Source organism: Poeciliopsis prolifica, unplaced genomic scaffold (assembly GCF_027474105.1).
Source record: "Poeciliopsis prolifica strain line A6 unplaced genomic scaffold, Auburn_PproV2 SCAFFOLD005, whole genome shotgun sequence".
NCBI lineage: Eukaryota > Metazoa > Chordata > Actinopteri > Cyprinodontiformes > Poeciliidae > Poeciliopsis > Poeciliopsis prolifica.
Window position 1 is genome coordinate 8,186,826 of NW_026562380.1, and position 26,779 is coordinate 8,213,604.

The 26,779-nt window shown below is 41.3% G+C and overlaps 1 protein-coding gene across 1 annotated transcript; it reads right to left on the reverse strand.

The window, feature by feature from the left end:
• Window positions 1-65: 65 nt before the first annotated feature.
• LOC129360050 (vinculin-like) lies at window positions 66-25,543 on the reverse strand. Its single transcript, XM_055030120.1, is given in 23 exon segments — window positions 66-2,194; window positions 2,289-2,393; window positions 2,818-3,021; window positions 4,847-5,023; window positions 6,072-6,257; window positions 7,047-7,171; window positions 7,269-7,571; window positions 7,671-7,779; window positions 7,871-8,020; window positions 8,164-8,292; window positions 8,525-8,724; window positions 9,842-10,032; window positions 10,253-10,428; window positions 10,552-10,705; window positions 10,799-10,946; window positions 11,044-11,134; window positions 13,111-13,271; window positions 14,209-14,331; window positions 15,682-15,790; window positions 16,349-16,499; window positions 18,703-18,773; window positions 25,051-25,112; window positions 25,115-25,543. Coding segments are annotated over 23 exon segments (3,375 nt in total). The 5' UTR covers window positions 25,218-25,543; the 3' UTR covers window positions 66-2,047.
• Window positions 25,544-26,779: the final 1,236 nt, after the last annotated feature.

Below are 26,779 nucleotides of genomic sequence, written 5' to 3' on the forward strand. Positions count from 1 at the left end.
TGCAGCTGATGATGCTCCGCTTTCCTGACTTCAGTTCCTTTATGCACAAAAAAACATGTCGACTCTTGTTTTTATTATAGTCTTTATTCTTTCAAGGCACAGCAGATGTTGGCAGGGCTAGAGGCTATTGGAGTACATTCTGTGACGACTACAGTCCGCCTCTTCGTCCCAAAAAGAAAGAAAACAGATAACAGTCTGTGCTGCAATTCAGAACTTCATCCCTCGTCCTACCAGGGACGGCTCAGTAATAGTGTTGAAATGAGACTACACACACACACACACACGCAGCCAGTCTCAATGAGACATTTACCCACCCACTGTTTTTTTTTTTTTTCTTTAAAGAATTTGTTAATGGAATGAAAAATGCATTTACTCCTTTAGTTGTAAGTACAGTTCTGGTTGGAAATTTCCATACACTCATCCTGGGCATAAATGCCATGTTTGGTTTTTTTAAATGATTAATAAATACATAAAGCAGATATAAAGATCTTTCTCCAGCTGCCGTGGTAAAACCCATTGAACTGCCAAGGAGGTAACCCCCCCCGACCTCCACAAAACCAGGAACCCTCAAGCCAAAAAACATCTTCTAACATCAGCGTAGGTTTACATCAACTCAGAGGAAAGAAATCAACTTCAAGCCTTGTGATTTCTGAAGAAAATAAATCTAGGGAGACCAATGCTGACCTGTATGGACACAAAAGAAGAATGTTTGGAGGAGTTAAGGTGAGGCTTTTAAAAAGAAAAAAAATGTAAGATAGACTCAAGCTTGTGCAGTTGATTCTTAACTTAAAAGCCATTAAAGTTCTCTGAAAAAAAAAAAGAATGCAGATCAAATAAATTGTCTGGAGCAAGAGTGACATTTATGCTGATGAGTGCAAGTAAACTTCTGACTGGATCTGTATATGACATCAGTTTTTCTTTCAGTTTCTTTTAATTTACTAACTAAAACCACTAACAATTATTTAAATGTTTAGATCTTTAAAAAATATAGTTTGTTGCTCTGGTTATTACAGAACTACTTCTCTAACCACCGGGGTCATCTAAAAAAAAAAAAAGTAAAAATAAAAGTTGCATCAGAGAACTCAGATTGGGATGGCGAAAAGCTACGTTTGTGCTAATACTGTAAATCCCAAACAGTTCAACTGTTGCAGAATGCAGCCATTAAAGAACTACAATTAGATAAAAAATGCAAAGCAGAGAAAACATTCACAAACCTTGGTTTTTTTTTTGTTTTTTGCTATTAACAAACATTAAACATTACTACAGCATCTTAAATGAAACCGATCTGCATTAATTTTTTTTATAATAACCTGAATTTTGAGTGTTCAAACAATCCAAAGAGGCTTGTAAATAATGTAAAAGAAATCCTTTGGCATCATTAAATGTAAAAGTACATACAAGTAAACACATGTTAATCAGCTAAACATCACCGTCTCACAAATCAATATTTTAGATATTACTAACTTTTAATAACCTTTTTTTTTTCATTTTTAAACCCACAAGATCTTTTCGTTACTGAAATATAAACATCAGAGGCAACAGCGATGATGCACCTCTGTTGATTTTATAGATTTTCAGATGACTGAAAGTATACATGAAGCTCACTCAAAACTCTACACTTTAGTGTCAAACTTGGTGAATCGTCCATGAAGCAGACAATTATTGTATATACAACATACATTACAAAACCAGGACTGAAAAAACAATGCAAATTTCAAACATCCTCTAAGCGTTAAGAGCCTCCACGTCAGAATCTGCTTTAAGAAAATAGAAAATGAGTCATGCAAAAAATATATACCAAGGATTTAGATAAAGTCTAATAACCCAAAATACCAAAAATATATATTAAAAAGTCTCCTGATAAACCTGTGTGTTTCCACAGTTGAGGACAAAAGTGAGCCAAGCTAAATTCTGACCTATAACAAATCAAAGATTCCCACCGAAAACCAAAGTGGAGAATGGCTCAAAATCCTGTAGTTTCCTCTTGATACGCCTGCTCAAAATAAGAGCGCGTGTTGCTACTGTCACTCAGCGAGAGCAGGCAAGTTCATTGGTACCAAGGCGTCTTGCGCACCCAGCGGAGGGTGAATCCTGCATCTGTGCGGATTTTAATGGAGGCAGCTTCTGCTTCTCGCACAGTCTCCTTTACAGACTGCATCAAATTCTGGGCGTTGTGAACCAACATCTCTGTAGCCTGGAATGGGAATTAAACGAACGAGGAGCTGTTAATGAATATGCAACAGGATAATATTGTCTTCCTGAAGTGCAGATGTGTTATTCTGTGTTACCTGCTCTGACTCCTCTTCACTAATGTTTGTTCGTCCCAGCATGGTAGCTTTGACAGTGGAAAGGATCTTCAGCTGAGTGCTGATGGTGGGAATTCGTTCACAAACCTGTACAAGGGGAGATCATTTAGAAACTACAGCAATCAGAGTTTCAGACTAAGATCAATTTGGGAGTCTGGTCAAAGGAGTATCAGAAAACATTTATTTATATTTTAGTTCAAATATGAATTTTGAAAATGATTAATATTCTTCTCAAAAATCAAAAGCAAACTCTTATTATCAGCACTCAAACACCTGAGCAGCTTTTTGCATGTTTCACCTTATATTTTGCTGATGTATTTTGGTTTGAAACCCTCCTTGCTATAACCCTAATCTTTAGCTTCCCACACAGATCTTCCAGTAAATTCAAGTCTGGATTCTGGCTGCTCCTCTGAAGAAAGTTACATTTAGTTAAAACCTGTTAGCAAATATTTCAAAAATTACTTAAAACCCAAGTCAAATCTGCACTGGTGTATGAAGCCGTGTGTTCTACCTGCAGCAGGTTCGTCCTGATGCGTCTGTCTGTGCACTGCTTGGCCACTTCTTTAGCCAGTCTCGTCACCTCATCCGAGGCCTTGGCGATGTCTTTTGCGCATTGAATCAGCGCTCGCTTGTTTCCGCTCCCGCCACGCACCAGCCGAGACATTTCAGCCATCAGCAGAGCCATTCGCTTGGCTGCTGCGATGATGTCATTACCCTGTGCAGAGAAAAAGGGGGCGGCGAGAAGTCAAAGCAGCTGTAATCAGAGGAGCAGGGCATTGCAAAGCATTCACTGAGCCATGTCTTTGCAAAGTCCTCTGTTAATATAATGTAGAACAACAAAATAGTGCTGTGAGGTAACGAATGAAATGACCAAGACAAGCATCAAATGTAAGGTTGTCTAACAGCCCACTGCATGCAGTGTCCCAGCAGTTTATCACGTTTATCACTTTAAACGATCACCCTGACATCACAGTCAAACTGAGATTAGTTCCTGTGAGGTAATGCCAGGGTGCTGAGATGATTAGTGCAAACTTGAAACGATAGGAAGCTGAAGCAGGTTGTCGTACTGAGTAAGCAGGTGGTTAGATGCCAAAGCTGCATCACCCTGGAGTCTCTAGGAAACTGTCATCCTTGGCCTTACTGGTCGGCTGGCCGTAACAACAAGAGTGAGACTGAAGCTCCTCCACTGAACCGTTATATTCATGAACATGTGGAGAGGACAGTCGTTGACCCACTGTGAAACTTCAGCAGTGGGATCAGCATACCTGTGTGTGTCAGTCATCTCTGAGTAAAAAAAACCAAAAAACACAGCAGCAGTGAAACAGCGGCTGCAGCTGGTGGGGCGTGTCCATGGTGGGAGATGCACAGCGGATGGTTCACACAGCCACAGTCACCGTCTGCTAAAACTCCAGGAAATGTTTCTCGTCCTGCATTGCCGTGGTCCACATGCTTTGGTGTGCTGTGCCTCGCAACAGTATTCATACCTCTCAAAGATTTGAACATTTTGCCACCTTGCGTCAAAAAATCTGAATGTGTCTATATATATTTTATGGAATAGACCAACAATCGCCAATAGACCAAGAAGTGCATACTTCTGAAGTAAAAGGGAATTATATGTGGTTTTCAAAATCGAGACATACTAAAGACAATGGCTTTTCTTTAAAATTGAGACAGGCATTATCATAAGAAAAGTCCCAAAACGTTGCTTTGAGTCATATAGGGGTAACAGTGATAATGAAAGGACAAGTTCAGGGCAGTTGAGAAAAACAATATTTTTTAAGCCAACCTGTGAAACCATATGTGGCAGAAAATGAATATTGGCCACCTCCCTGGACACAATATCTGCGAGTTGAAGCATGCTGTGGCGATCCTTTTCTTCAGCAGAAACATGCACAGATGATGTAAAGACAGATAGACTTAAATACGGAGTAATCCTGAGAGAAAAGCCATTAGAGGCTGGAAAAGACACAGGACTGAGAGGAGGTTCAAGTGTGAGCCTAAACATAATCAAATCAAAACATACTTGTATTAGAATGGCCCAGTCAAAGTCCAGGGCTTAATTTATTGGAAAATCTTTTGCAAGGCTTGAATTTTTTTGTTTACAGACACTCTGCTGACCTTCTCTAAATTTGTCTGTAAGTATGTAGAGGTGGTAGAGACATACCCAAAAAGATAGGCAATTTAACAACAGCAAAAGATGGTGCTCCAGAGTAACGACTCAGGGGTGTTGAATACAAATGCATATCACACTTTTTGTATTTTTATTTTCAATAAAAAGAAATCTGAAAACCACATATCCTTTTCCTTTCCCTTCAGAATTATGAACTACTTCACATCGATCTGTATTAAGTCTTTGGTAGCGCCCAATTGAAACATTTTAAACGGATTTGAATACTTTTGCAATGCAGCGTATTTCAGGGTGTGTGTGTGGGTGGGTGTGTGTGTGGGTGGGCGTGTGAGTGGGCTCAAACCAGGGCTAGTAGATTCTCCCACCAGTCTCAACTGTGTGTGTACGCTCATGTGCATGTACGTGCGCAGACCTTGCTGGACCACTTGCGGGCCTCCTGGTGGAGAGACTGGGCAGCTGCCAGAATGGGCTGATTGACAGGCTGGTTGGACGGCATCATCAGCAGCTCTGGCTCATAGTCATCCTCACCATCAGTAAACTCATCTTCATCATCTACCTCCCTCTCCTCTACTGCCTCCTCATCCTCAGGCTGGGTCAGGTGGGGAGTAAGACGAGTGGAGGGGCGGGGGATTTTTGTGGCGGTCGGAGGATTGACAGGAAACAGGGAGGGAAGGAGAACAAAAGGGGGAGGAAGGAGGAGAAATAAAGGAGGAGGAAGGGTACGGGGAAGCAAGGGAAAGCAGGTGGAGAGGGAGGCATTTAGTAAAGTATGAGCAGCACTGAATGAAAGAACAGAGGACAGGTAGTTTAACAGAAGCATGATAAAAGAACAGGGATAGGGTGGTGAAACGGGACGCCAGAGGGCAAAAAACAGCTTGGATGGGAGACGAAAAAAAAAGAGGACAGAAGAGATCTGCAAAGAGGGCTGCAAGTGCATGACGTGCCGGAGGGGATGGCTGAGTGGACAGTTCATGATCTGCCATCAAACAGGATCTAACTGCACCCAAAGTCACTGTCTGGCTTATTACTGGTAGGCTAAAGAGTTGAGCAGTGAGCATTACAGATCACCTTAATGAATTAACTTTTTTTGCACCCGTTTTTAAACAAATTTCTCATGCGTACAAAAGATCAAAGTCAGCTTTTAAAAAAAAAAATTTCAGAGGAACTGAAAAGGAGAAAAGTTATGAGACACAAAGAGATGATGAGAGCATCCTTGATTATCCTTGGTCATGAAGTGCTAATGGTAATAAATCAATCAATGCAACATGAGGTCCTATGTTAAGAAGCACCTTAATATAGTACATGCAGTACAGACTCCTTGTTTTATCCTTATGTTATGTACTTTTCTTACATTTCTCCATGTAAGTGTGCATGCCTTCAAACTAAACAGATGACAGTTTCCAGTTTTCCTCTGAAAGTGGAGTCGAACCACTGATCTCCACATTTCAGGATAATAAAAGAAAAATTCAGATTTTCTCAAACAAAATCACAGGAAAAGCATCTTTGGACAAATGGAGAGCAATGGTACGCTCTGCAACAGTAGTGTAAACATTTTCACTAACACAACCAGAGGTGGTTACAGAAAATACTACTTTTTCTGCAAAGTAGTATTTATGAGTGTGTTTGTTTGAACTGACTTTGCTTGACCACTTGCGCGCTTCGTCGTGCAGCTGCCTGGCCGCCACCATCATGGGTTCACTGAGCACCTCGCCGACCTTCTGCTCCGGGAACTCCTCGTCTTTCTCCTCCGGGGGAGGAGGACGGGGTGGAGGCACCTCACCCTCCGGCAGCGGGGGTTTAGGTGGAGCCTGTTCATCACTAACCTGGAAGAGCAGAACTTTACACTCATCTTCCCACTATTTACCCCTATAATGAGCATGAATTTCTTACTTTTCTATTCTTGCTCAAACCTTTCTCTTTCCAGAACACAATACTCTTTAAAAGCAAAAAGTTATTTCTCACGTTTCAGTTTACTCTGATTATTTTTCTCTACTTTCCACAAATGTCAATGTTTCATGTATGCCAAGTCAAAAACAGATATTTCTCCTAACATTTCAAAAATGTATTTTTTCCTTGGCAAGATGGAGACCTGCAAGTTTAAAATTAGAAAGCCTAAAGGCCTCAGTGACGATGGGAGTAATTTCCAAAAAGTTGTAGTGAATTCTCAAATTTAAACTCAAAGATGGTTGACCCTAGTGGGAAAGAATAAAATTCGATCATAAGAGGTCCTCAGATACATCTATTCTGTTTTTGGAGAAGAAACAGCAGGCTTATATTAAGTGGGCTCCCTGGAAAAACCTTGAACATTTCAAAAATCTTTGAACTTTGGTTTAAAATAAATGTTTATTCAGAGTGGCTTTTGCTTAATGTACTTTTTGTTTCAATTGTTCTACAATTGTACTCCAAATAACCCAAACATATTTACTTGAGCCTCTAAATATGTGTGGATGACAGCAACTCCATTATAAATTCAAACTCCACTCACATCTTATTTCTAAAAATTATGGAAGTTATTTGCTATATAACCCTTACAATCTGGAGAAATAGTGTCTCAAATGTAGCAACTAAAACTAGAGGAAGGCAGATGGTTTGAGTGATTCGTATGTGCCTACATGGAGTTGGTCCAGGTCAGGCGGTGGAGGCGGGAAGTCTGGTTCCTGAGGCTGGAAGGCTTCTCTGACTTTTCCCACCGCAGCCAAGATCCTTTGACAAGAGTCCAAATATGCTTTCTGTAAACCTGTGACCAAAATCATTCAGAAGAGACAGAGGTGAGAGAGACAATAGCAGTAACTCAGTATTGCAGCATCCTGTATGGCTGCATTTGGAGCAGTGACCTTTGTCTTGTATGTTCCCGGCCACAGCCTTGGCGTCCATCACCATGGGTGAGATGGTGTGTGAGAGGACGTCAGACGCATGCTTTACAATATCTCTAAACCGGGGATCTTCAGAGTTCTCCACTTCCCTCTTGGCCACCAACAAGACCCGGTTGGCTCGTCTCGCTATGCTTGTTGCCCCGGCAACGAGCATTTGGGGCTGGACATTTGCCATGGCAACTCGGCACTTGTCAATGTCTTTTTTAATGGCTTCCTCAGAAGCATCCAACAAGGATTTGGTGTCTATGGCTTCATCGACCAGACCTACGGCACACAAGGATGGAAATGCACATCGACTGAACATGCAGTTGCTGAAATTACAGTGAAAATGAACATTTTAAGTGGGTCAAGAAAAACCCTCACCGGTCAGTCTCTCCACATTGTCAATCCACTGGTTCTTCATGGTGTCAAAGTGCTCATAGGCTGCTTTGTTTCCTGGATTTTTTAGCAAGATCCGAGCAGCCGAAGTCACCTGAAAATGAACAGACATGACGCAGTCGTATTGACTTTGATAACAATGTGCCTCATCATTATGCAGGCAAACCTAAAATGAACATGCACACCTGTGGCGTCAGCTCCCTGGCGTGTTTCACGGCAGCATGAATACCCTCCACTGTGCTCTTATTCGCCGTTCCCACAGCGGCGGCCTTCTCTGCGGTTGCTCCCAGTCGTCCCGCATGAGTTTCAAAGTTCCCTGCACGCTCTTCAAAGACCTTTGAGAAACACTTGTTTTGGTCTAAACACAGCAATCCTTTTTAAACAATAACACCAAAAACGCCTGGTGTGACAAGAAAGCAATTGTTCGGAGCTGAGACCATGTCTTCTTTTGCTGCCGTTGTTTTGTTTGTTTACTGACCTCCTGCCTGTTGGGCGCATCAGGAGGAGCAGTTGCAGCCACCGCCAGCAGCTTGACGGGGGTGGTGGTGTCGCTGAACACATCGGATACCTCCTGGGTCATCACCTCCTGCATATGCTGCCTCAGGTCCTGGTAGAAGCAGAGAATGCTGCATCTATCCACAAGATGGAGCTCTGCTCTAAGGACGTTACATCATCCTCAACTGAGTCTTATCTATTTTTCTTACAGGATTATTTTCTCCACAGCGTTTGCCAGGCAAGCTTATGATCTTAACTGAAGTTCAGTTATGTTGAACAATAAGCCCAAGAAAAACTTTATTTGAATATAATCCAGCTTTTAATTTTTTTAAATGCAGCGATACCTTGAGGGTGTCCTGCAGCTGTGCCGCTGTGGCTCGTGCATGAGGAGCCTCAGCCTCTCCCCTGCTCGCCATGTCTGCCAAAGCTGTCATCAGGCCCTCTGTTCGGTCGCAGCGCCCGACCATGTCCTGTCGGTACGGACCCAACAGGCCTCCCGCCAGCCGCTTCCCTTCTCCAACCATTCCTCTGATTGCTGCCTGGCCTGTGGAGTGAGGAGAAAAATATCTAAGGACAAGAATACCTTATTGGTGTTCAGTCAGAACAATGACAAGTGAATATTAAGGTGACAGTATCAAGCATTGTGTGTGTATTGACTGCAGATTTTTTCTTCTTTAAAGGGAGAAACTGATTCTGTATTTTGTTGCAGAAAAATCAACAGCGTTTTGAAATTATTTGCCACTCTAATTATTTTGTTAGCCTGATGACCTGAGTAAATAAATAAACAATTTTCATTGTTCTGTTTCTTCTCGCTTGTCAAAAATAACAGCTGCTGTGGTTCACTGGAGTCCCAAAGAGCTCCTTAGAAATGTCTTTGCAATCCTTCCCAAACAATACATATCAGTGACCTTGAATTTCTCTAGATTGGGGCATGAAAGATAAATAGAAATATTGTCAAATAGATTCTCTTTAAGCGATTTGTTGATCTGATCAAAGAGGAATCAGAATTAATTCATGATTTAAAAAGAGGGGTAGTAATATTTCCACATGGGGTACGGGATGGCTTCGATTGCTTTTTCCCACAACACATTGAATCTTCAAGCTTTGTTGCCGTGTAGTTACTCAGGTTACCTCTGTCCGATTTTAAAAGTGTTTCAAATGAGAATCTGAAACACTTAAGAGCACAGAAGAGACAGAAGAAATTTCTTCTGGAGAAGAAAATACTCTTTCACAGCACTGCTTATAGAGTTTCATTTGATCTTTCAACATGGCTGACAGTGAGCAGGTACCTGTGTTCCACTCTATCCTCTCACACTCTGCTCCCAGAGGGAAGCATGGGAAAGAGAGGAAATTATCAAAAGACAAGACAGGAAGACAGTGTAACAAAGGATTAGGAAACAACACTCTGACTGAGTTAACCGAGTCATTTAATGAATCATGCATGAGTTGAATCAGTGTGAATGTCAGTTTCCTGAGCAAGACACTTGCTGTCATTACAGCATGGACAATCAGCATCCCACATCTTTCATCACCACGTTTACTTATTGGTGCAAACCATCCACTACTTCTGCACAGAATCCATCACTATCACAGGCTACACCAAAAACACAAAAAGGCAGAACACCATTACATCCTTTCAGCCACAATGCATGTGAACGCACCTACGCCTCTGTCATCCACCCCGGGATTATTCACCCAGCGCAGAGCCTGCTCCATTTTACCCTCCAGTGTGACAGCAGGCTTTGCTGGTCTCATGTTGGCCACCGCCCGGTTGGTCTTGGACTGCAGGTTTAGCAGAGCCGCTCCAATCTGCTTTGCCAGAGCTCGGGCCTCTGGACTGTCGCCTTTACCCCTGTCATGGTAGCACATACAGTAAATGACTTCATTGGAGGAAAAAGGAAATTTACAATACTTAGAGAAAAAAACATTTTTAAATCTGGTCTTCATACCCATCACCTGCTTAAGGTCTTGCTATTAACATGTTAGACGGCATCTTAAAAGGGAAATACCTTTTGGAAGCATTTATGAATTAAATATTTAACCTTAATTATTGTTTATGGTTGAAATCGTACTGTTTGCGTAGCTCCATGAGCCGGGCAGTGAGTCCTGCTATCTCGTTTATGGAGCGCAGGATGTCGTCCCTCTCCTTGGGGTCTTCACAGAGGTCTGCAATGCGTTTGGCCTCCGCTAGAAGCGCTCGAATGTTCTCCTCTCCCTCAGGACCACCATTAGGATCGGCCAACCATGCCTGAAAAAGCAGGATGCAACAACATTTACATCTGATGAACAACACTAAAAATAGTACAAGCTTTTCTTCAAAATAAACCGAATTAGAAAAAACTGCAGGAAGCTGAATATTTGTTTATCTGACTTGGGCAGCATCCAGCCTCCTGGCAATGGCCTGCTTTGCATTGATTAGAGCCTCCAGTCTCCGAGCAGCACTGTCCACTTTGCCAAAGAGCAGATCTAAGCCCTGTAAGCACTGGCCTGCGCGCTGCATGCACCCTGGAGTCTGGCCCTGGCCTCTGTCAAAACCCAGAAATACAGTCAGTCGAAGTATGAGATCAGAATATGCAACAAAAACACCCAGGAGGAGGAAGTGCACACAAACACACTACCTGACACGCAGATCTCCAATCTGATCAGTCATCTGCCCCAGAGCCCTGGTGGTCGCCAGTATGTCCTTCCTCTCCCTCCCAGCGCACAGCTCTCCCACCTTACCAGCTTCGTCCAGAATGACACGCAGCGCCACCTCGCCAGCGTCTCCTGAGGAGGGCAGAGTGGCGGAATCACAAAGATGGACATGTTGAATAAAATGAATGTGTTTCAGCTGAAGGTTTTGTAGAGGTCAATCCAGGGCCACCTGGCTGTCCTTGTGGGTCTTTGAGCCAGCTCTTAGCCTGCACCATCTTTGATTCGATCAAAGCCAGAGATCTTTTCAGGGCCTCCATGTCCTGAAGAAAAGAGAGAAAACAATGATGTGTATTAGAGTTTAGCTTTTTGATGCAGGATAATATATACGATAATATAACTGTAGCTATTTCTACAGTTAAGGTACAGCCTGTTGCGTTTTGGACTTGTAAGAAAAAATTCTGTAATTGAGTTTTTGGAAACTGCGTACCAAGGCTTAAGATTTAGGACTGATATTGTTTCACTAGACTACTGCAGCATTGGCCCTCCCCAGGGTCAGACGGCTGAAACAGGGATATGACACTTTCCCTCACTTACAAGAAAATATATTTTGAAATATATTCAAAAATAAATCCAGTCTTGGAAATCACAAAGAGCCATGACTTGGGAAACTAAAGAGACCCGCCCACCCATCAATCATATAAACATAGTTGGCATGCCAGAAGCAGCAACTCTGTTAAGCAGTCATCTGCAGGCTGCAGTTACCCAAGCAGCAGATATCCTGTTTAATTAACAAGCTTGTTAGACTTGTTTACTCTGTGAAGAGAAGAATGGCAAACACGGGGTAACATTCTGTAGAAGGGGGACATTTTCTTGAAAGGGTTAATAAGAGAACATTACTTTTATAAATACTGTACTACTACCACTACTGCTACTACTACTAATATTATAATAACCTGTGGGGATATGAATTGATGTTCAACTTTCAAATGAGACAGTGTTTGTTGAGACATATGCCTGTGTCCTATATTAATAAATGTCACCAAAATCAAGTGTTTTTAATTAGCTTACAACATACAATTTTATTTAAAAAGCAGAAGACCTAACATCAGATAAATGATAAGATCTATAACTTTTTATCAACTAAAATAGGTAAAAGAAAAGGCTTCATTATAAAGTAACTTATAAATCAGTAAAATCATTTTCTGAATAAGCTTTTGCTACGTTTACTGCAAACAGTGGACGCTGAGTTGGTAGTTATCAGTTAATCTTTATAAACTAGTAATTAGCCTAAAGCTTTACTGAAAAGAAGAACTGAATAAATAACAGAAAAATAATGAAGTTCAGCCTCCTCGCATATTCAAAGACTGTTGACTGCTTCCTAAGAGGAAAACAAAAAGCTTTTTCCAGCTGGGAGGAGAATGAAACGCTCAAGTGGAACAGCTCAATACAAGTCATTTATTATGAATGTGTCTGGACAGCAACCAGCTTATTTCTATAATTCATGACCCGGCATGAGGATGGCAGTCATCGTATGCCAGCACTTTCCCCTCGCGGACTGATAGAAAGTGCTTGTCACGGTCCACACACTACATACGCAGTGTCCCCACAGCAAACATGTACAGACAGACGGACAGATCATTGTCTGAAGACGCTGTGTGAGAAACATGCAGGGGTTACAGGTTGGACGAGTGAAACAAATTCCACCTCTGCTGGAAACTCGTTCAGCTGATGCTCTGGACATCACTTCTGCATAGTTTTTGATTCTCTATCAAAGAACAATCAGCTGCTGCTACATGAGTTTTAAAAAACTCATTTTCTACATCTACTGACAAACAGATGCACATAGAACCATTTATTGTAGTGATGAAGCACCTTACATCACCACATCTGCTTATAGGTTGACACAAACACTAGACACACTTGTTTTTGGATACCCGAGTGACAGATATGCAGAATGTAAGCGTGAGGACACATTCCTGTGTCGATCAGACACAAAGAAACTCACACACCCACAAGCTTGCATGCTGGAGACCGCAGAGGGGGAAAGAGACAGGCTTACCTTCTACAGGAAGGAAAATAATGAAGGAAGAAGGTAAAGAAAGAAAGAAAAGGGAAAAAGAAAAACCAAGAGTTACACTAGCGAGCAAAAACAAAAATGGAGACAGAAAGTAAGAGTGAATTTTTCAGAGATGCCCCTCCGTGGGAGAGTGTTTGTCTTAAGTTTGACTTTTTGTCAAATGTTTGTGGGCAAAAAAATGAAGAAAGTCGTTTTGCTTATGTGCTAAACAGATTTTACCTTGTTTGCCCAGGCATCTTCATCCCACGTGGTGAGCTGCAAGACTCTGATGATCTCGTTGATTTCGGCACTCATCTTTTCAAACGTAAATCTTCGGTTCTTTTCAGCCTCTTCAATGCCGGCTCCTCGGCTGCTTTTGGTTGCCACAAAAATCTTTATAGCTGAAGACACAAATTTGACTGAATTACAGGAATTGCCAGATGAATGTTTTCGAAGAATAAACTGTCTGCTAAATTAGCAATTTCTCTCGAAATCCCCCACTTATTCCCAGACATTAGGTTAGTGTTGAGGCAGAAGCATTTCAGCCTCACGCAGAGGAAAGCAGATTTGATTTGACCTTAAAAATTTGAGATTTAAATCAAGTTCCACATTAGATGTTTTTGCGTTTTTGGTTTCCATTTCACATGGTAATATTTGACCAAACAGCCATTCTGCCAGAACCGCTTTATCCATGCCAGAACAAGTTAAGAATTGAACTTGTAATTGAATTGAACATGTAATCAAATATTAGTGGAGGTGTAGGTACAATTTTGAGCGCGTGTGGTTTAAAGAAAATCAGAATTCAAAGTTGTACTTTTGTTTTTTCAAAGCCTATTGAATGTGTGTAGTATGAAAATTTGACTCTGGACACAAAAATGTTACTTAGCTAAATCGTCTACCAGCACATGGATGATGGGTGTATGTAAACTTCTGACCAGGCAGCATAAGTGAATAACACTGTTGGGATCTGGAACAAATCAACACAAACCAACTAAAACGATACAAAAAGCCTCTGTAAACCTGATTAGAGCAAACCTGTGAGTTCCAGCTGATACTGAAATTTAGCAAAAACTCTCCAGACTTATCAATATAAACATATGAATTAGTGCCTGTATCCCAAGCTTCCTTACTTTTACAGCTACAGTAATAGCTGAAATGTTTCATCTTTTCAATGTATATTCAGTATATCAGACTGTAGATGAGATGCTAGTGGGCGACGCATTGTCAGTCTCACATCCCGAGCACCAAATGACTGTAATTACCAGTGTTACTATAACAACGGCTGGATGCTCTGCGACCTGCGCTGTCGTTTGCCCACACAAGTTCACCCGTATGCACCTGAGATGAGAACGGGCAGCAGCTCCTTGATGGTGTTCATGGAACTGACAAGCATCTGTCTGTGCTCTTGGTGAGTCAGCTCCTGCTGCCGCTCCTCAATCATCTTTGACATCTTCGTCATGCCTGGTAAAGAAACAGAGACGAAAAGCACGGCGAAATGATTTTCTACCTCTGGGTAGGTGGCAGAAAATGTTTCATGACTTTGAATTTGACCCAGCTGGTGCAGTGATTAACAGACGCATTCAAATGTCGTTCCTTCACGAACCACCGAGCTCGAACAATGTCTGAACCAGTGGTGTGTGAGGAAGCCGTGGCATCAGACGTCCCCCAGCATATTAAGTCACAGTATTTTGAAAATGTAATTAACCCGAAGCTCTGATGATAAATGGTCTGTTTATGATCCTCCTGCCAGTGGAAAGACTCGCTAAGAGTGTTTTGATGTCAGAGGAGTCAATGGTGAAGTCATTTTTTTCCCCCATCTTAATAGATGGATCTTTGACCCAAACAAAAAAATGAAGGTTAATTGTTTCATTTAGAAACCTCCTATAAACACATTCAACTCAGTGTTGTACCTTTAAGTAGGTAAGTCCTTAATGTGATTAGTAAATTACTAAGAATATTTTAAATGAAAGTTCACACACCTATTGATATGTCTTTATTAAAGTATCATGAGTGTTCATAAATTACAAACAATGGTTGATTTTATGTCTGTATTTTCTGACTTTAGGCCTAAAGTTGCAATATTTATGATTCCCTATTAGACCAAATTAAGATACAAGACAACTGTTTGCATTTTGCTCCAAAGAGTGAATAAATAAAATGCTTACAAGAGTACCATGCTTGCAAAAGTATTCAATTCTCTTGAATGATTATATTCTAAGGTTGTGATTTTATGTGACAGACCAAAGAAAAAAAATGTGGATAATTATGGATTGAATGTTAAAGATGAATGATTTTAATACATTTTAAACAAAAGGAAATCTACAGTGAGGCTTGTGTTTGTATTCAGCGCCCCCTGAGTAAATGATCTTTTTGAACAACGATAAGTCTCAATTAAAGTTGCAGGTGTTGGGAGTATATCTACAAGCTTTTCACATGTACCGCTTAAGTGGTTAACTTAAAACTTTTTATGACTTTATCTTTGCCACACTTCCAAAGATCCGATTTGTGGAGAGCACGACTAATAGTTGTGCCAACATATTCTCCCACCTGAGCTGTGGGTCTCTGTAGCTCCTCCAGAGTTGCTGTGAATTGCTTCTCTGGTTGCTGTGTGGGTCTGCTGCATAAATTTTAAATTAAACGCATTGAAGCTTGTGGTTTTTAAATAGATAACATGAAAAGTTTCAAGTCGCATGGACATGTTTGCAAGGCACTGTAAATATTGTTTTTTTGATTATGTTGCAATGGTCGGCTTTAGCAAGATCTTCTCCCAGTAGTCAAGCTGTTCAATAACTTGCTTTGTGTTTTACTGACCTGGTCCGAGATTTTTTGTGTAAGTGATGAGGTCTTCCATGGTCTCCACCACTTCAGCTACTGTCAGATACTCGAGGATACCTTTACACACACGGATTATCTTACGCACCTGCAAGCACAAAGTAATAACAGGTGAGATCTCATGGAGCAAAAGCGCTTCTTTTCATAACAAGAACAAATACATTCATTCTGAGAGCTTTTCTCGCCCCTCGTTGTTTCTGCGGCGTGTGTGTGTGCGTCGACGATCTTGTGATGTTCATCTTGTGACTGGTAAAAGCTGCTCTTTTGAAAATGAGGTTGGTGATTAGACATGGTGAGCTTAATCACGTGCCCAATGTGATTTCACTTATGGAGCAGCCATCAAACCGTCATGCAATCACACACACTCTCCCCCTAGTCTGCCCCCCACCCCCTCCACCCCCTCAACACACACCCATGCACGCGCAAACACACAGACATCCTGAATTATGACACAGGGAGGTCATTTGATCTCTGTGATTAGATCTAGCTGCATTTGAGCCTCCATTACGGCTCCAAGAGTTCCTCCTTCCTCTGTGCAGCTGCTAAATAAAGCTTTAATTCCCTGAACCAATGCATGCTCTGAAGGGATGGCGAGCATGAAGACACTAATGTATATTTCTGTTGGTGTAAGTAAGAAAACACACACCTCTGCTTCATCAAAGGTAAGGAGGAGGTCACTCGTTCCAGACAGAATCCCTCTGGATCCATCGATCAGGTAATCCCTCGCAGGAACGGAGTATGGATCTGCCTTAAGCATCTGAGCCGCCTGAACGAGCTTCGAGCACGAGTTCTCCACCCTAAAAACATGCAGCTGGCTTAGAACATCCTCTTCCAACAAAAGCATTGACAAGCACCTGCAATCCATCCCTAAGTAAAGTGATTTGTGATGGTAAATAATGAATATTTATTTTTGCATCACATTCTACATATTGTAGAGAAAAAAAATTGTAAATAAAAAAAAAAGCATGAAACAATAAAAATCACACTCTGGTTCTATGAAGTTGATAACATAATTTTAAAATACACTCTTTAGAAACTGAGTTAAGTTACTAACTCAAAACCGGGTAAGCACTTCCACATGTGAGCGCTGGCGTAACATTTAGTATTTATTGACCAGAATGAATTGTCGTCTTGGCAAACCACCCCACCCCAAAAAAAACCAGAAAAGGGATGAAGGAAAGTGTGGGTGAGGATTTCTCCTCACCCAACAAAGACAGTCTCATCCCACAGCGACAACAAATAGCTTGAACAGGGAGTCAACAGCCAGACCACCAACTTGGTGTTGTTAGTGACCACAAAGTTTGTCAATCCAGAAAATGCTTTCTTTTAAAAGATAATTAGCTGCAGAGTTTTTGAGGCAAAACAAGGACAGAGGTTTTGACTGCAAGTGCCTCCTGATTGTGTGGTATTTCAGGGCCAAATTATGTGTTTCTGTGAGAAAATGAATGATAGATGTGCTCATAGAATTTGACTGGTTAGGCAGACAATAGGTTTGACAGATATACTTCTATGCAAAAATAAAAGATATATTAAACACAAGTTGAATATGAGGACAAAAGTGAGACTAAAACAAGATTTTATAAATTCCCATTACAATACTTTTTTTAAATTGAGAACATACTTCAGAGTGTGACTGCTTTGTTTTGGGAGACGTACAATTTCAAATCAATTCAAGTGACAACATGATCAACTTTGTTATCTTCAGTTTGTAAAGCTTTTAGGAAAAAATGTGGGCTCGACTTCTAAACATAAATTTTAATCTTCAGTCAGTGATTGACCCATAGGGGATGCATTTTATGAGGATTCAAATAAAGCTAAATCCCCCCTCATTCTGACCCCATTGGTCAGGGTATCAATGCCCGATGGCTCGTCTATATTTAGGCAGGTTCACATTCCCACATGCTCCTACGCCCCACAAGCGAGAATTACGGTGTAGTAGCCCGTGCATTCGTGAGAGAAGACCAGCAGATTTGACCTGCTGGAGATGTGAATAATTTCTGTGAACCTACAAAATATTTTAAAATTCATACATGTTCATACAAAAGGACTAAAAAAAGAAAAGGAAAGGAAAATATCAAAACTATTCGTATCGTTTGATTCTGTAGGTTTGGTCCAAGGACGCTGCTTAATTTGTTTTTTTCTCAAAAGTCAAAATTTTCATGTTGAAATGTTAAAGTGAAAAGTTCTACTTGGACTCTGACCTCAAAATTTAACATTGCTCGGTATTTGAAGCATAGTGATGGCAACATGAAGAGAATTACTAGCTTGTATTGCTAATAGCAGTTAGCTTAGGTTAGTGGTTTTCTGACTTCAAACTGGGTATGTTTAACTTAATTTTGGTGTCCTTCACAAATCCATGTCCAGACTTTAGAGGCAAAAGTGGCCACACATACTGTTGTTCACTCCAGATCATACTTATCATATCATAAGTGAAGCATTACAGCTGTAATGCTGTCAAAGTCCACTGCATATGAAATGAATCCAAAGCAACAAAGTTTTATGAAGAAGAAAATTAAGGGAAGAAAAGAAAAGGAAGAAGTAGTAGTTTTTGTTTGATGCAAATTTCAGTGTCCTTGAACAACTCATTCTTCTGGCTATTGATTACTTTACCATGTAAAGTACCATGAAAGGCACTTGCACCACAGTTTGAGAACCACAGAGCTGGGGCATTAACATTTGCATAAATGCTCTCTGTGAGCACCCTAAGCTTTTCTGGCAGCTCTTTGGATGCGAGCTGGAAAACAGCTAACAGCCTCTCAGCGGTCTGGATGCTGGAGCCGGACAAGCACCCGGGCTCAGCCTCAGAAGTAGCTTTTTGTTGTAGCTGGGAACGGAGCCAGGTTTCCTGACATTAAAACGCCTGGAATCCTCTTTTCAACAAGTTCTCTGTGTGCTGAGATAAAGTCCATTATTTCCAGCATTTTGACCCTGTCAGACAGAGATACAGTGGCAGTCATTTATTTTTCCAGAACATGCGCTATGGTTCAGCGATAGGCTTACTTAATAAAAGCAGGAGGCATGTCTCTCTTCATCACCTGGTCCTCTGTGGTTTGAACGGTTTCCTTCCCCACCTGAAACACACACATATTTATTCTATTATCATTAGCTGCAGCAAGACAGGAAATGTTTTTTAAAGGGCACTATTAATAGACTGAAAGGGTGAATGAGTGTGTATCAATTCACGCCTATTCCAACCATGCATGCATGTCATTTCTCATGAGCTGGGAAAAACAGCTTGGGGTCCAGTTCATTTCTCCTGTCTGTTACTCTGCAAGGAAAACTGTGTTTAATATTAAATCAGATGAAAAACATATGAAGAATTTAGTTTAATTTAATGTTAAAACTTGTAACATTACTACAGCCGAAGAGAGTAACTTGCTGCATGATTTTTCTGAAGACTCTCAGTGCTACTAAACTACATCCTTCACACACAACCGTTTTCAGCCTCATATAGGCGAGCACACCTTTTTGTACTAAACTTTATAATCACAGCTTTAATTATTTTAAATTAACTTACAGCCCTCAAACAGTCAGATAAATGCATGTGGTCTGGTATTTCAGTCTCCACATAGATTCTGAATCCCAACAGATTCCTGGTTGAAAGCTTTCAAAACATAAAATAAACTCTCTCTCTCATACACACTCACACGCGCGTGCACACAAACACATATATGCCTGAGCATTCACACGTTTGAGATGCAATTACAGCAAAATGATGACATCAGTTTCTTCCTGCTGCTTCAGTGAAATTTTGTTAATAGACTTTTTGGCTCCAGAGATTCAGGAAACGGCAAATGGGCTGTGGTGTCTGAATGAGCTGGAGCGTTTTCTTATTTTGACCACAAAAATTATACTCAGAGTTATGGTTTATTGGTTAGTCTTAGCAATCTAACAAGAAATCATGTTCAGTGTTAGTTGGTTTTGCAAACAGAATAAAGCTCCATAATGTTCTCACAGTACCAATTGAACAATATTCATACTGTTGAACCTTTCTCATATTTTCCCACATTACAGCCACTAATTGGTTTAACTGGTATTTTATGCGATATGCCAAAAGTAGAAATGCATAATTGTAAAGTGGAAGGAAAATGATACTTGCTTTGATTTTTTTTTTTTTTTTTTTTTTTTTTTACAAATTAAGATCTGAATAGCTTGCATGTATTTTTGTTCAACCTGAAGTCAATACTCTGTACTCCAACCTTTAGCTGCTATTAGAGCTGCTAGCCTTTGTCTCCAGCAGCTTTGCATATTTACTAAAATGTTACCCAATTCCTCTTTGCAACAGTTCAGTCAGATGAGATAGAGAGAATACCTGAGAGACAGCCAGAGATTCTCAATTAGATTATGCGTTGACCTTGGCAGAGCCAACCAAATTACTGCATAATAGCTCTAGATGTCCTGCCACTGAAGAGTTACGTCCTTTGCAGCATCTAACAGTTTATCTTACTGAATTGCTCTGTATTTAGATCCATCTATCTTCCCATCCGCTCTGAGCAGCTCCCTGTCAAAGAAAAATATTCCCACAGAATGATGCTGCCATTACCATGTTTCTCCCTGGGGGTGGTATATTTAGCGTGGAGTGTTAGGTTTCCATCCACACAGAACATTTTGCATGTATGCCAGAAAGCTAAATTTTGTTCTAATCTGGCCAGAGCATTTTTTTCTCCATATTTTTCATGTGCCTCTCACATAATGTGGCCAGCTTTAAAATGTTTTATTTATATAAGCATTGCCGTCAATATCTGTATTTTAACATTTGTTCCTTTTATGCAATGCTCTTAAACATAATTGTTTTCTTTTTGTCTTTCTACTGACATCCTGTAAAGTGCTATGGATTGCCATGTGTGTGAATGGTGCAATAAAAGAAAACATGGATTTCTGTGTCACCTGAGCTGTGGATCTCTGCAGCTCCTCCAGAGTTACTAACAGGATCTTAGCTGCTCTTGCTTAGCTTGCTAATCATGTTCTAATCTGTGTTCGACTATCACATAAAATCCCAGAGGATAAATTGTTTCAATAAAGAAAATTTTAAAACCTTTTCGTCTAATTGGAGGAAAGAGTGAGCCTTTTAAATCAAATACTGCATGTAACATTTTGTAAGAAATTGTTATATTCAGTTGCATAATAGGCATTGGGAGAAGCATAAGAAGTTTCACAGAATGTCTGCCTGCATTTGAATTATTTACAACTAATTTTCCAGAAACCATGGATTGAATACAAAAATAACATGATGTAGGAACTGAACAAGAGTTTAATTTGCAGGATGCAAATTAATTTGGAGGAACTTTAAATTCATCTTATACTTTTGTGTGAACAAAACACACATAAAAATGAATAAAGTAATGGTGCATTTTATTATAAAACCCTACTATATATTTACAAAATGGTGAAACTGAAAATGCCAAAATGACCTGATGAAACTGACCTGTCTTGAAAACTTTCTTTGTTAAAAAAAAAATACTCCTAAGGAATGCAGTTCTACAAGTGTTGCGACCCGGAAGGGTCCAGAAACTCTGTTTCCTGTAAGCAGCAACACTTGCTATTGATTGTGCAATGCATTAATAATGCAGAGTAAAGTGGTTTGCAGAGGACATTGAAGCGGGCTGTATGAGGTTTGTACATCTTTAAAAGAAGTGATTGCTCCAGCAGAAAACTGACCGCTATTAATCACAGCTATCAAACTGCGCTTTGTCTCACCTAAGACTCACAACTTAAAACAGTTTCTTCAGATCTTGAATTACACAAAAATGCTTCTGTTAGTGACTGTAACAAAACTCATCCCGACACAAGATTTTGATGTTTGAAGTAAATAAGATTGTTCCTGTCCGCTACTCCGTCACTCAGGGAGTGGCCGAGTGGCGCATTCTCTTCCTCTTAAAGTCACTGATAACTTTAAACCTGAAACAGAGTATCCAAACTTCTGTTCAATAGAAGGAGAGTTTGTCCTACAACTCAAAGTTGTGGGTTTAATTCCAAATGTTCCAGCACCATACTACAATACCCCCATTGAGCAAGGCATCTCACCCCATTCTGCCAGATAATGTTCTAAATGCTCCAAAGTAGTGATAGTACACTTGGAACAGTGGAATTTAATTATTGAAAGTAAACTTAATGTCAGCTTGTTCTGAAATGATAAATTTGAAATATGATATCTTACTGCAACATTGATTTTGTCTTTAAATCATCTGCTTCAATCCACCAACTTGACATTGCTGGGTTTAGGGATACTGAAGATCTAGAATTAGCCTAATAATATATTTTGGTCTTAACTTATTTTAATGCCACCTTTCATAAAAAAAAATGTTGGCATTTCTTCCACTGTATCATCTTCAGCTCGTTATGCATCATATCATCACTGTATTTCAGTTGACAGGCCTACTTCTCACATATGTCCTCTCCCTCTCTGTTCAGTGAAGTGTGCACTTTTTTTACTCGGTGCTAAGTCTATTTATTCCTCCTTTCTCCTCCCCCCCAAAGATGCACTCCTGAAGGAGTCCTTGTTGGCTCCTTCAGGAGCAGACGCTTCTATCCCTGAGCCAGCTCTTCAATCAGCAGAACGTTACGAACGCTTACACTTCCAACCAGATGCACCAGAAGCAGCAGTATGTCCTACATCTTTAGCTGAATCTGCATCGGCCCACGCTCAAGCTCAGGGCGGATCAAGAGTGACACTGCCTTGAGCGATTTTAAGAGTCTTCGTGGTCCAAGATCTTAAGTGCATACAAACACCCCTCCCTTCTTCAGCCCACCCTGGATGGAGTTAGCTGTAACCGTATCATGTGCATTGGGACCCTTGTGGCGATGTTGGCCTCTTCCTGTATAGCGTACTGTGTTAACTCGGTCTGAAATGAGTCATCCATCTAAAATAAAGCCTGTGTGCTCCAAACAGCTTCACTTTTAGGTTTTGGGTGTTCTTTACATCCAGTTAACTTGATCTACCCAGCAACAGAGCGGTGGATATTTCACAAGCTGCGTTCTCAAGCAGCGTTGGTGCGCTCTTATCACCCACTTCTTTAGACTTGCAAATCTGTCAGCAAATGCATCTTTTTCCCTCTGCCTAGAGTAAGTAGTCTGAAAGCTTTTCTGTTCCTTTTCCTAAAAATATATCAGCGATTCTCACCGCTGAGACCTTTAAGTGGATCCTTCTTCGCCTCTATCGTGATAGCTTTCTCATCATTCTGCTTTTTACTGTAAATCTCCATCCTGAGAGCTTGTTCTGTGTTCAATAGCTTCCTGTGAAACTCCCTGATCCCTCCTCCCGGACTCTCATATCCATGATGTGATACCCAGCGACAAGCCTGAGGCGGCTTTTAGCCTCCTTCTGCTCGCTGTCTGAATGAAGCAGACCCACAAGAACAGAGAGAGAAAGAGAAAGTGTCTGATGGCCAGCGGACATCAAGGGCCCAATCAAGATGAATAGCATTGCATAGAGTGGATTGACTTTCTTATCTCTAATGCAGACTGCAAATTACCCATTCATCAAATTAGTACTTCAACTCCAATCCTAAATGGAGTTGATGCAACAATTTTCTGTTTCAGAATAAACTTGAAGAGCAAATTCTTTAAATTGCAAATGACAAACAAAAAATACATAAAGTCAGGGTCTGAATAATCGAATGTCACATCAAAACATTTCTATTGACTGCATTTTATCCTGTATTTTTTTTTTTTATGTAAGGATAGCATGTTTACTTCTGTCTGCTGTTGAATTCTCCTGAGTGACCGAGCGAGTGAGTGAAGATCGCATCAATAACGACCTAGATTAGCATAAATGATGTATCCTATACTGATTTTTTTTCTCCTTCCAGCCAGAGCACACACAGAAAGCATCAATCTGACTTGAAACTGGGCTCCTACTCAAAACAACCAACTCAGTTGTGTCACAGATGAAATAAAGGAGAAAGTGAAGACGAAAAAAAAAATAAAAAAATGAAACACAAGACAACAAGATGAGGGAAACCTTATTGCTGAGTTTCTTCAAGAAACCTCAAAGCTTCTGGTAGTTTGACTCAGTTTGTTGAAGCTAAAAAAAAAAGCAAAACATGTCTCCAAGTGACATTTCTCCTGTCACTGGTCTCCTGTGCAGAGGAGCATCCTCTGAATTCAATCGACCCTCATTTCTTCCACCCCACAAATCTCCTACGGCTTAGCTGCCATCAGGGTTGCCAAATCTCTCTCTACTGGAATACCATGAAATGTCATTTTTTGCAAGTCCAAGTCAAGGCTCAAGTCTATGTAGCCCAAGTTAACATAAGAACATTCAACACAACTGAGCACCAGAATACACATTTGTGTCAAGGCTGTGGTCACTGGATTACTCACGGTTAATTCAGCTCAGACGTAAAACACAGACAAACTTGAAAGACTTCTTTAACATTTTTTTAATAGGCAGAAGCTGTCAAAACAGCAAGATGGGAAACACAACACTGCACAATGTGACCACAGCAAATAGTAACTCTGAGGGGACAAGTAATTACTAATTAATTACTAAAAATATCTCCACTTACTGGCTCACTTACATGAAGATAAAGATTGATCATGACAAGTTTCATACCACAGGTTTTCAGAGGGCGAGTCTAAGGCCAGGTCTTTGTTTTTGTGACTCAGTTGTAGAGGATGCAAACTCAAGTGCTACTTACTGGTATCATAATGGCAATCCATATATATATATATATATATATATATATATATATATATATATATATATATATATATATATCATCAATCAGTATTAATCATCCAATGACGTAAAAAAAATAAAATAAAAAAAACAGTAAAAACGGACTGTACAATCCTGAACTTTACAGTTCAATACTGAACAGAGGACAGGGGGCAGAAGGAGGGGCTGGCCCAGGGGACCATTCATGACCGAACCGCCACTGGGCATCAGCACATCCCACTGTTTTAATTTTTTTTAATTTTTTTTTAATACTGACCGCACCCCCTCCAACTCCAAGCTCCACTGAAAAGTTGGCATGTCTCCCTTCCAGTCTGTGCAAAGTTTGACATTTCATGTTGCGCCCTCACAGAAACTCAAGAACTAAAGCAGGAGCCTGTCACACAAACAAACACATGCAAGCATGAACCTCAGCTGGTGCACGACAGCTTTATGTCTTTTTAATGGTGAGAGAGGAGCAAGTTGGGATTTCCAAGCCACATTTCTGGAAGCCACAGAAAATAATCAGCTGCAGCTCCAGGACAGTTTTATGGTCTCTTCTCCTCATGACTCGTGGAACTGAAAGAATGAACCATGAAGCCGGCGGCTGCATTGCACCCCCTCATCGATCTCGGCGGCTCCCAGAGCCGCTGGAAGTTTGGACAGAAACGTGAGGCTCGGGACTCACTCACCCGCACAAGGTTGCTCACAGCCGCCTGCACCGCGGCCACCGGCACCGACAGATCCGGGATGGCTTTCCATCCACCTCCCCCTCCTCATGCATGATGACCAGGTGGGAGATCTGCTGGGCCACCGGCTCCAGGATGCTCTCAATGGTCTTGGTGTGAAACACCGGCATCGTGAACGACTTTCAGCACAGCTCCGACGGAGGAAAAAAATAAAATAAAAGGCAGCTGGTAGCTCCAGCACTGGTGATCTTTTATCCCTCTCTCTCTCGCCCTCTCTGCTTCTCTCTCTCTCTCTGCTGCTCCTCTCCTCCTCGGACGCAGACACCGAGCTGACAGCCCAGCCCTTTCAGAGGAATCCTGCCTCCCCTCCTGATACCTCGGCGAAAGCTGGACCCGAGCGGACGGTGTCCTCCGGTGGGAGCGACCCAAATCGTGACAGAAGGAATCACCGCCCTCCGCCCAATCAGAGCCAAGGAATACAGCTGCCAGGCTGCTGGGTGCGCACTGACGCTCTCCCCGCTGTACACACACACTCTGCAAACGAGAGCTCTTCCTAAATTACGTCATGCGTGCCAGTGCACCCTAAAAGGAAAGTGTTGGGGTAAGTTGACGAGTCTGGTGGGAAGAGTTTGTGATTCTGAGATATATGGGGAGATCTGGTTGCAGGTCAAACATCTCCAAGCCATGAGGTTTGGCCCCCTCCAAAAGCTCAGCCTCTCATAGTGGGGAGCCAAATCAGTGCCTGTGCTCTTAATGTGTGAACCGAAACGGGGGAGTTTCGATCATTTTCATGAAGCTTTAAATCTCGATCTGACATTTGAGCCCTGTTCACTAAAAGGTAGGTCAGGAGTTCGTGTCTCCAGGCCTCAATGTCCAGGTCTAAATAAAGACCAAGGATTCAGCTTGCTGCAGCCCGGAGCTGAAAGGAGTCTCAAAGATCACCACATGGCCCCAGCGCGTTACCAACCTATTGCGTTAAAAACGAAGATAAAGCTCAATATTCAAGTATTGCAACAACCACCTGACAAGTCCAACGGGAAACTGTGAAACCCCTTGTTATAATGCCTCATGTCTTACTTTTGGCACACTGGCTTGGTCTTTGTGTGTGAGTGTGTGGTTGTTGGTGGGGTTCCTCTGTTTCTGAAATCTGATCCTGTGTTGGGGAAACTGGAGACCCCAACAGCAAAACGAGCTGTATTTATACCCCCGACACCCCATACTGACCAAAGGGCCTGGGGCCAAGTGACCCTTGCTGTGTTTATGTATGCAGTGTGTCCTGGTGAGAATCTGCTATCCAAACAGGACAGACTGGTCTTTTATCTGCCATCTCAGCTCCTCTCCGGAGGAATTGCCCTTAAACAGGAGTAAAGTGTTGCACTCGTCGCATCTCAAGACCATATATGGATTTAGCCCGAGTAAAAGAAGCAGTAATATAAACTAGCAGTAACTGATGAGGACGAGTAAGGCAGGCTGTGATTGGTCCCAGAAGTCCTACTGTTAGCAATCTGTGTATGTGCGCTTGTCTAAACACAGTTTGATAGAAAGCAAACTGGTCTCTTTAGGTCTCTTGTGAAGGTTTTCAAGTATGCTTTCAGCAGCAACCAGCTGGAATGTGATTGCTCACAACAAAATGTGCTGCGATGCTTGGAAGCCCACTAATGATTTGTTTTCATTGCTGCAGAAGTGATGTAGCTTTCCTGTGAAGTGTTCCTTTTACAGAGTCGCAGGTATG